Below are 10,213 nucleotides of genomic sequence, written 5' to 3' on the forward strand. Positions count from 1 at the left end.
TTTGATTTATTTTAGATGATTATAAAAAATTATAAAGGAATCAACTCACGTAGATGATGTTATTTTTTGATTTATTTTAGATGATTATAAAAAATTATAAAGGAATCAACTCACGTAGATGATGTTATTTTTTTATTTATTTTAGATTATTATTAAAAATTATAAAGGAATCAACTCATGTAGATGATGTTATTTTTTTACTTATTTTACATGATTATAAAAAATTATAAAGGAATAAACTTACGTAGATAATGTTATTTTTTGACTTATTTTAGATTATTATAAAAAATTATAAAGGAATAAACTTACGTAGATGATGTTATTTTTTGACTTATTTTAGATTATTATAAAAAAAGTATAAAGGAATTAACTCACGTAGATGATGTTATTTTTTTACTTATTTTAGATTATTATGCAGGTACTACAGTCTTGTGTTTAATTTAAAGATAATGATCTTGTAGTGCTATATCAAATTGTCCAGGAAATTGCAGGTGCTGTGATGTTGTGTTTTATCTTATAAGATCAATTTGATCCTCAGTGGCTCTGCGGTATAAGTCTAAGGCCTTATAACGCTGAAATTCGGGTTTCGAAACTCTTCTTGGTCACAGCACAGATAGGCCCGGCACGGCCAGGTGATTAGGGTGCTCGACTCGCAATCTGTGGGTCGCGGGTTCGAATCCCCGACTCACCAAACATGCTCGCCCTTTCATCCGTAGAGGCATTATAATGTGACGGTCAATCCCATTATTTGTTGGTAAAAGAGTAGCCCAAGAGTTGGCAGTCTTTCACTACTAAGTTAGGGATGGCTAGCACAGATAGCCCTAGGGTAGCTTTGCGCGAAATTCGAAAAGAAACAAACAAACAGCATAGATAGCTCATTGTGTAGCTTTGCGCGAAATTCAAAAAGAAACAAACAAACAGCATAGATAGCTCATTGTGTAGCTTTGCGCGAAATTCGAAAAGAAACAAACAAACAGCATAGATAGCTCATTGTGTAGCTTTGTGCTTCACAAACAAACTACCATTTTGTGTCTGAATGTAGATGATAGGGAGTTAAATAATCGAAATCCTCTTATACAAAGTGGTTCTCACTTTTGAAAGTAAATTGAAAATTTGAGGTAAACGACAAATAAGAGATCAATGGAAATTTATTTTCTGTATGAATAGAATACTTTGTTCTAAGGATCATAGTTGATGGTTCACTTCTTTTTTTAATTATTACGGATATTTATATATATATATATATATAAACTCGTGGTAAACAAAAAAAAATGGTTATTTTGTGTTGTTTTTTTCAGACAGCAAGTAGACACCTTTGGTAGGTATACCATTTCTCCTATTACACTTCTTAAAACTTAAAATGACGACATATCTCATGATATTTATGTTTACGCTATCTATTTAAAACTTGGGGATAATCCTAGTACATAAATAACGACTGATTTCACTTACTTAGTTTACTTGCTCTGAGTGTTTGGAACAAGTAATTTCCAATTTATCGTTAGGATTTTAATTTGGTTTGGTTGTTATTAAGCATAAGGCCACACAATGGGCTATCTGTGCGCTGCCCACCATAGATATCAAAACCCGATTTTTAACGTTGTGAGCCTGCAGACTTACCGCTGACCCCCTACCATCAGCAGCCTGAGGGGCATCAAAAATTAAAAAAAAACGCTTAGCATCAGACACAAACTTGATTTCACATGCAATCTATACTTAATCAAAGAAGTTATTTTTGGGGAACATATTTTTACATTGAATGATTTGGAATTATATTATGAATTGATCCCAGCGCTGATCTCTCACGTAGAGGCTGGCTGCTTGGCAGGAGGTATAAGAGATTCCATTTGCTGATGTTGGTTGTGACACATATTTAAATGTTAAAAGTAGCCTTCTGATGTTATTGATAGCGTCAAAGAAAGATTATTAACTGCCATAGATCCAACTGAGCTGAAGAGTTCTAATGTTAAACGCTAGGTCTCCTGAGCCAGTGACTCGTGGCAAAAAAAAAGCAAAAACGGAATAAATATGGAATATTATTTTTTTACTCTGTCCTAGCTTAATATCCATAACTGGGTGAATCAGACGATGGTAAACAAAAACGTTCTGTTTTAAATTATTGTTTCGTCAAATTTTATGCCTAAACATCTATTAGTAATAATTAAACGTGTTCAACCTTTGCATGTTTGCCCCCAAGTGGCTCAGCGGTAAGCCAACAGGCCTACGACGCTAAAATAGAGTTTCGATACAAGTGGTGGGCTGAACACATATAGCTCATTGTGTAGCTTTGTGTTTAACAACAATTTTTTCCGTCTTAATTATCAATAAAAAATCTACCTTATCAATATTTCAGCCATATAGAAAAAAATCAAAATTAAATTGTTCAATACAACTTTTTATCTGCAAAGCAAAAAATTCTTGAAGAAAAATCAAAACATATCGGACAAATATTTATTCGATGTAAATAGTTTGTATAACGAAAGATTGAAAAAAACAACAAGCTATAAACTACTACATTTGGAGCAACTGTAGAAGACAACATACCAGAATTTGTTTTGAAGTTAAGCACAAAGCTACTCAAAGGGCTATCTGTGCCCTGCCAACCACGGGGTATCGAAACCCGGTTTCTAGCGTTATAAGTCCGCAGACATACCGCTGTGCCACTGGGGGGCCTTTAGAGCAAAGCCACATTGGGCTATCTGCTCTGTCCACCGTGGGAATCGAACTCAGTATTCTAGAGTTGTAAGTCCGTAGACGTACCGCTGTCCCACCAGAAGAAAAGGTACATAATATCTTCAGCTTCTCAAACCTAATACAAGATTCAAAATTCAATGACATTTTTAATGATTTATTATTTAACTTCTAAATATATATTTCGTGTTGTTAACTTTTCCAATTCTTCTTTTCAACGTTTCATGACCGTAAGAGTATTTCACTCTACCTTTTGTTCCCCGCTGGAACAGCGGCTAATATACGGACTTTCAACGCTAAAATCCGGGGTTCGATTCCCTTCAATAGATACAGCAGGCAGCCCAATGTGGCTTTGCTCTAAAACAAACAGACTCTCACCTACAATAATTTATGGGGCTGTAATCAATTTCCAACTGGATGCTGATCAAATTAATCAGTTTTGGCAAGACAGACAAATAATCTTGATGATGAAAAAAAAAGTTTTACTGTCTGACTGGCAGCTAAGTGGATGTGAAAAATGAATGATTAAAAATATCGGGATGTTTCCTAATGTCATTTGGAGAAGTTTCTTACAAATAACGACTTGTATACAAACCTGAAACCAAAGTGCACGATTAAATGATTCCTATGAACAAAGCGAAAGAAACCGTGTTGTGGAAAATTAAGCAACGTTTGAGACTAATATTTGATTACGTTGAGAAGTTAGGCTACGTTTAATATAATGATAGTTTGCAGCGTTAGTTGGTTGTTTAACCGATTATCTATACGATTATAGTAGCATCCACACAATTCGCTGTTGGGGTCGTGAATAACAGGGTTTTTTTGGGGGGGGGTTTGAAACATTGACACACCATCACATTCACAGGTTTTTTTTTTGGGGGGGTTGAAATGTTGAAACATTGACACACCATCACATCGTTAAATGTTTCTATACTTTAACTGATATGAAAATCTGAAAACGTGGTAGCACTAGCTCGTCTGATGGTAACAGGACCACATAATATCATTACGATGCAATATGATAATTATTTATCATTGTATTTCTGCAGTTTCTATTTTCCTATACCTTTACTATATTTATTTGAAAATTTAATACCTGCTCCACTTTAAGCTATTAAAGCTCTCACCAGGTGGAGTATGTTTATTGTGATATTTTACTAATGAGAATAAAGTAATGAAAAAATGATTTAATCATGTCAGGTTCAAAGCTCTATTTTAATTCGTGTGACGCTAAACTTGACATTCCTATGACGAAAGCCTTGAGGTTTGTGTGATGACAGTTCTGAGATTAATGGGACGAAAATTTTGAAGTTCGTGTGACGCAAGACCTTGATTAGTGTGATTAAAGCCTCGAGATTCATGCGACAAAAGTCTTAACGCTTGTGTGAAAAATTACTTGAAATTGGTATGACGAAAGCCTCGTGGTTCGTACGACGAAAACTTTAAGGTTTGTGTGACGAGAGACTTGAGATTCGTGTGACGCAAGATCTGTTGTTAGTGTGACGAAAGTCTTAAGATTGGTGTAACGAAATCCTTGAAGTTCATATGAAAATCGAAACTTTCTAAAAAGATACGTTTTTTTATATTCCATTTGTACTTCTTATGATACATAATTCTAACTAACGTGGCGACATGGGATGTAACGACGTGGTGAGACTGTAAAACAACTTTCTCAAACCGCTGTAATTATGTTTCCCCAAGATAGATAGATCTTACAACGCATGTTAATTAGAGTTAAATCAATATGCTTAGAAGTCGCTTAAGTTAATTAAAAATAATCCGCCTACATTTTTTCAAAACTGCATTCTTTTTGCTCTGTTTCTAGAAGCTTGGAGTAATTTAGGAAACTCTAAAAGGCTTAAGTATCGTCAAAGTTTCAACTTGACTGTTTTCATACAAAAATTAAAAAATCGTTCGCACTAAACGGAAACATTTAACTACATAATTTATAAGAGTAAAATGATAATAATACTCTAGTGAGTTTTAAATCAACGCCCACAAATTTCTCATTTCTTTCTACTGTGAAAAACTCTTGGAATAACGCGATAATATCATAAAATGGATTATTGCTTTGATGATTCGACGATATACGCCATTCGGCTAACACGTTCTAAATCGTTTTCCCACGTGTGTGGGTTTTAGTTTTGGTTTTGACTGTCGTAGTATAATAAGAACTCGCAAAGTAAGAAAATAAAATAAGGCGGAAAATAAAACAAGGATGTATCTATACCGGAACACAAGAAACTAACATCAATTTTTAAAAGAATTATTTTTTTCACACTGCTTTTATAATGTCAACGAGGTAATAATATGAACGTCATATCTTGCTAGAAGCTCACAAAGTAGATCATAAATATGAATATTTAGTCATAAGAACAGGATTTTCTTATTGTGTTTTTTTTTCAGCTCCAGTGTTTTAGGTTACAGTTACAGCATCCGGTTTTTAGTGTTACAGTCTACGAACAAGCTGGTTTAATATGCATATAAATATGAATTTGAGTCCTTTTTGTGTTTCATAAATAACTCATAATTTTCTTCGAGTCCATTTCCTTTTGCTTAAAACACCTTCATGATAATTAATTGACCTATTGAACTGTGTTCGATCTATATTTACTTTGCAAATTAGTTTTCAACTGATTATTGAACGGTTGACATATAGGCCTAGGTCCGATCCTCTTCGTATTGACGGTTGACATACAGGCCTAGGTCCGATCCTCTTCGTATTGTCTTTCATATTTTCAAGGCTCGGCATGGCCAGGTGGTTAGGGCGCTCGACTCGCAATCAGAGGGTCGCAGGTTCGAATCCCTGTCACACCAAACATGCTCACCCTTTCAGCCGTGGGGGCGTTATAATGTCACGGTCAATCCCACTATCCGTTGGTAAAAGAGTAGCCCAAGAGTTGGCGGTGGATGGTGATGACTAGCTGCCTTTCCTCTAGTTTTACACTGCTAAATTAGGGACGGTTAGCGCAGATAGATCTCGTGTAGCTTTGCGCGAAATTCAAAAACAAAACAAACATATTTTCAAAAATTCTAACTAAAACGTCCTTTCACTGACCTGAAAAGGATTTTGTACCGAATGACCCAAGATTGATGTCTTTTTCGTCTTCTCGTCGCCAGAAGATTTTGGGTTTCGGGTAACCAGTGGCCGTGCAGTGTAGGCTGACAGAGGACCTTTCATTGACTATCATGTCCGAACTTGTTCCATTATCTTGAATTGTCGGAGGCACTAGATATATAAAATCAACGAAACGTTAACATTCTCAGTGCGCAGCAGAGAAAATGTTCATGAAACAAGATCGTTATGTCCGAAAACGGTCAGGTTTTTCTATACCAGTTTAATGGTGACTTAAAAAATTCTTTAGCTTGGATCAGAGGATTTATACAAATCATTTGAATAGGGTAAACATTTTCATAAGTTATTTTTAGCAGGTATGGTGCATTTTATTGTTTATTACTTATTTTGATGTGTTTTGTTGCCCCATCCCCCCAGTGGCTCAGCGGGTTTCGAAACTCATGGCGTACTCAGCACAGCCCATTGTGTTGCTTTGTACTTAACAAGAAATAAACAGTGTTTTATTATGTGTTTTGCCCAGTATGATATTGTACATTCTTCGGTTTTAAAGTCCTGATAATGGAATAATTTTGTGCTTAACAACAAATGAACAGTGTTTTGCCCAGTATGATATTGTACATTCTTCGGTTTTAAAGCCCTGATAATGGAATAATTTTGCGCTTAACCACAAATAAACAGTGTTTTGCCCAGTATGATATTGTACATTCTTCGGTTTTAAAGCCCTGATAATGGAATAATTTTGCGCTTAACCACAAATAAACAGTGTTTTGCCTAGTATGATTTTGTACATTTTTTGGTTTTAAAGTCCTGACAGTGGAATAATTTAGTGGAACCTTATGACATATAGTATTACTCCGCAGTTCTTTTCACGTACATATTGTATTACTCCGCAGTTCTTTTCACGTACATATTGTATTACTCCGCAGTTCTTTTCACGTACATATTGATTATTTCTCAAAATACGCTCATGGTATAATTTGGAATGACGTAAAAGAAACACGAAAATCGTTAGAATAACGTCTTGAAATATCACAATTTTTATAAATCATAAACAAAAATGATGACGTCGTCATTGGAAGAAGAGTATTTGTGTCTCTTTCTTTCAAGCTTAGCCAATTTATATTAAAAGAATCCATTCAGGGGAACAGAATGGTATTAGATAGATAGAAATATTACATATGAAAATATAACTTCCCATTCACATGCATGTAGTAACTCAGGAAATGTTTGTAGTTCAAGACGTATCTGTTATGATTAGTTCATTTTAAACGACGCACAAGGAAAGGAACTACACTACCTGAAAACAAAAAAGGAAAAATGTAAATCTAATAAACAACGCCAATTTCCAAATTATTAATGAAAATAACAGAATAATTGCGAAAAACTGCGAAATTAAAAAAAAAAAAGATAACTTTAGAAAATGCCAACACAGATCGAAACCGATTTTAATACAAAGTTTACGTTTATGAGGAAGTCTGAAGAACCATGCAACCTTTAGAATTTAACAGGAAATAAAACAGGATTATGATACTAGTACAAATGGAAATCAAGGGTGTACTCAGGACAGTTTGTTTTGTTTTGTTTGTTGTTGTTGTTTTTTTTTAAATTTCGCACAAAGCTACATGAGGGCAATCTGCACTAGCCGTCCCTAATTTAGCAGTGTAAGACTAGAGGGAAGGCAGCTAGTCATCACCACCCAAGTAGCCCAAGAGTTGGCGGTCTTTCACCAACGAATAGTGGGATTGACCGTCACATTATAACGCCTCCACGGCTGAAAGGGCGAGCACATTTGGTGTGACGGGGATTCGAACCCGCGACCCGCCTTAACCACCTGAACTAACTATCTTATAATAATCTCAATAACATTAATTAGTATAATAATATTGTGTATCTATAAAATCTCAGTTTTTATTTTATGAAATATAAGTATAATATTTATATAATATAATATTATCATAAGAGTTGTTTAATTTTTTTGGATACGTATCACCTACTCTTACCAAGAATAATTTTATGATAATAATTATAGGAAAATTGAATAAAACTGCACCAGTAATGATAAAATTTTAAAATAATGGGAAATAATATATTTTATAAAAAATGCCACGGGCCCTCACAGATGCTGAATCCGGCACAAGTGCAGGAGGGAGGGGCCTAAAATGTATGACGTACTGACGATCTTGACGAATGATATAAATAACAAAAGTGGTAATATTTAAATATGCCAAAAATGTTTAGATTTGCTGGAAGATTCGATTTGTTTGAAGTTAAGCACAAAGCTACACAATGGGCTATCTGTGCTCTGTCCATCACGGGTATCGAAACCAGGATTTTAGCATTATAAGCTCCTCAAGCTTACCGCTGATCCACTGTGTCACACATACTTCTGAGCAGCTAGTGTAAAAACATATATACACACATCATGTATACTTAACTATATACCAAAGTTCCTATATCATCTGCTTACTTGGTTTGTCGACCCAAAAAGATAACTTATATATACATTAATATACAGTATAACTTTATATATGTCTATACGTGATTTTAACCAGATTAAAAACTTTGAGAAACTAACTTCTCAACAATTCCATTAACATAACTTTTATATATCCTTTAGTTTTCTACTTTCATGCATTACTTAAAGTAGAAATCAAGACGACAGTAATAATGAACTATTCGCTAATTATAGATTAATGGTGTTAATTGATCCTTTGTAAATTGGTTGTTTAAGCCTATGAACTGTTTAGAGATAATACCATTAAACACCACTAGATGAAAATATTATACAAAATGATTAAATGATAATCGAAATTTGTGGTGTTACTATGACAAGGCAGACCCATGATGTAAAATAATGCTAATCTCCATCATTGGTATGCAACTCCAACATCTAATGACCAGTAAGTGATCTGAAGAGTAAATGAATGATATATATATATGCAAGGAAACAGGCAGTCATGTGAATATCTAACTTTAACATTTTCATCACGTCATAACTAAAGTATATAATGTCCAACAACATTGGTATATAACTTGTGTATGTATGTTCTTCTGTCTCGTAGTCGCCGGAGTGAACAAGAGACGAGAGGGTGGGATGTGTTCGTAGATAATCCTGCCGAAGACGAGGACCTCACACTAACTTCGAAGGCCGTCGAAATCGTTCTTAAAATCGTCAAAATTTTTGTTTATATCTTCACTCTAGTTTCTGTAATCACAACAGCAGTCATTTCTAAGGGAAGTATGCTGTTCATGACCTCCCATATTAAAGAAGGTCGAACACTTCCAGTTTGTAAAAAAGGATTGGGTAAGCATAAAAAGGAACGTCACAAAACGTTTTTGTTATTATAGAAATTAAAGGAAGCGTTAGCGATTTAAAACAAAATAGAGAGGACTAATTAAGTGTATAAGAAAAAATATAATATGCCTACATTGTTTTCGTCAACTTTTGAAATATAATAAAAATACATAAGTGATATAAAGTTGAAAAGGATGTGAAGAAGAAATTCAATGTGATATAAAACTCTAAAGTTCATTACTATAAAAACTACTTCGTTAAAGATTTGACATTTTGTCTGACTTTAAAAGAAATCATTAGCTAGCTCAAAATGTTTGATTATTTATTCTTCTTGTCTACTAGATGAATTGCATAAATTAATTTCAAGGTTTTTTTTTTTTAGTTTTAGGTGCGGATTAATTATTGAACTCGTTTATAATTACTTATACTTTTCTTAATGTGAAGACTGTCTTTAAAATGATGGGTGACCAATATGTTGAGTAGGATGGTAAAATAATTATAATCTAAATAAAAATGCGTCTTAATTGATTAAAAGTTAATTACAATTACAAAAAAAAATCATTAAATTTAAATTTTTGTTTCCCTTTGTATTCAAAAGAATACAATACGATTTTGTATCACGACCCGAGTGAGTTCGAAAATAACTTATGACATAATACAACTGGAGTCGTCAGTTCGCTGGAGCTTATTAAGGTAAAAATTTTAAACTTAATGTGATATAAAAAAATAATTGTTTAATCTAAACATCTTTTACATATTAAAATAAATGCTATTTTAACCATACTTTGAAGTGATAACATGACTAACATTATGTTTTATTGAAGCACGTCTTCTTTTTTGTTTTGTGTTTTTTGTAGGTCTAGAAAGAGACAAAGATTACAAAGTGCAAATACCGGAGGTGGAGAGAGTCGCATGGATATGGTGTCTGTTCTTTGTGATGATAATTCCCGAACTTTTTACTTTTTCCGTAGCTTCAGGATATGTGTGTTCAAGTCCTACAGAAGACCCAAGATCCTCACGTTTCTTTTGGTATAATGTAGTTTTTAATTAGTTAATTTTTGAAAATTCTGTATAAAATATAGTCTTTTAAATACCAAAATCCTGCCCCCCCCCCCTCCCCAGTGGGTCGATACTCGTGTAGGCAGAGCAGG

The 10,213-nt window shown here is 33.9% G+C and overlaps 1 protein-coding gene across 1 annotated transcript in view; it reads right to left on the reverse strand.

Annotated features, from left to right (window-relative positions):
• Positions 1 to 10,213, reverse strand: part of LOC106471269 (lachesin-like) — a gene marked incomplete at its 5' end in the record, with an annotated part of 29,881 nt that overhangs the window by 12,320 nt on the left and 7,348 nt on the right. Inside the window, one exon of the mRNA XM_022399875.1 lies at positions 5,750 to 5,920. Within this exon, the coding sequence (XP_022255583.1) occupies positions 5,750 to 5,920 (171 nt within the window). The remainder of the gene's footprint in view (positions 1 to 5,749; positions 5,921 to 10,213) is intronic.

The sequence above is a fragment of the Limulus polyphemus genome, unplaced genomic scaffold, assembly GCF_000517525.1.
Source record: "Limulus polyphemus unplaced genomic scaffold, Limulus_polyphemus-2.1.2 Scaffold4505, whole genome shotgun sequence".
Classification (NCBI taxonomy): domain Eukaryota; kingdom Metazoa; phylum Arthropoda; class Merostomata; order Xiphosura; family Limulidae; genus Limulus; species Limulus polyphemus.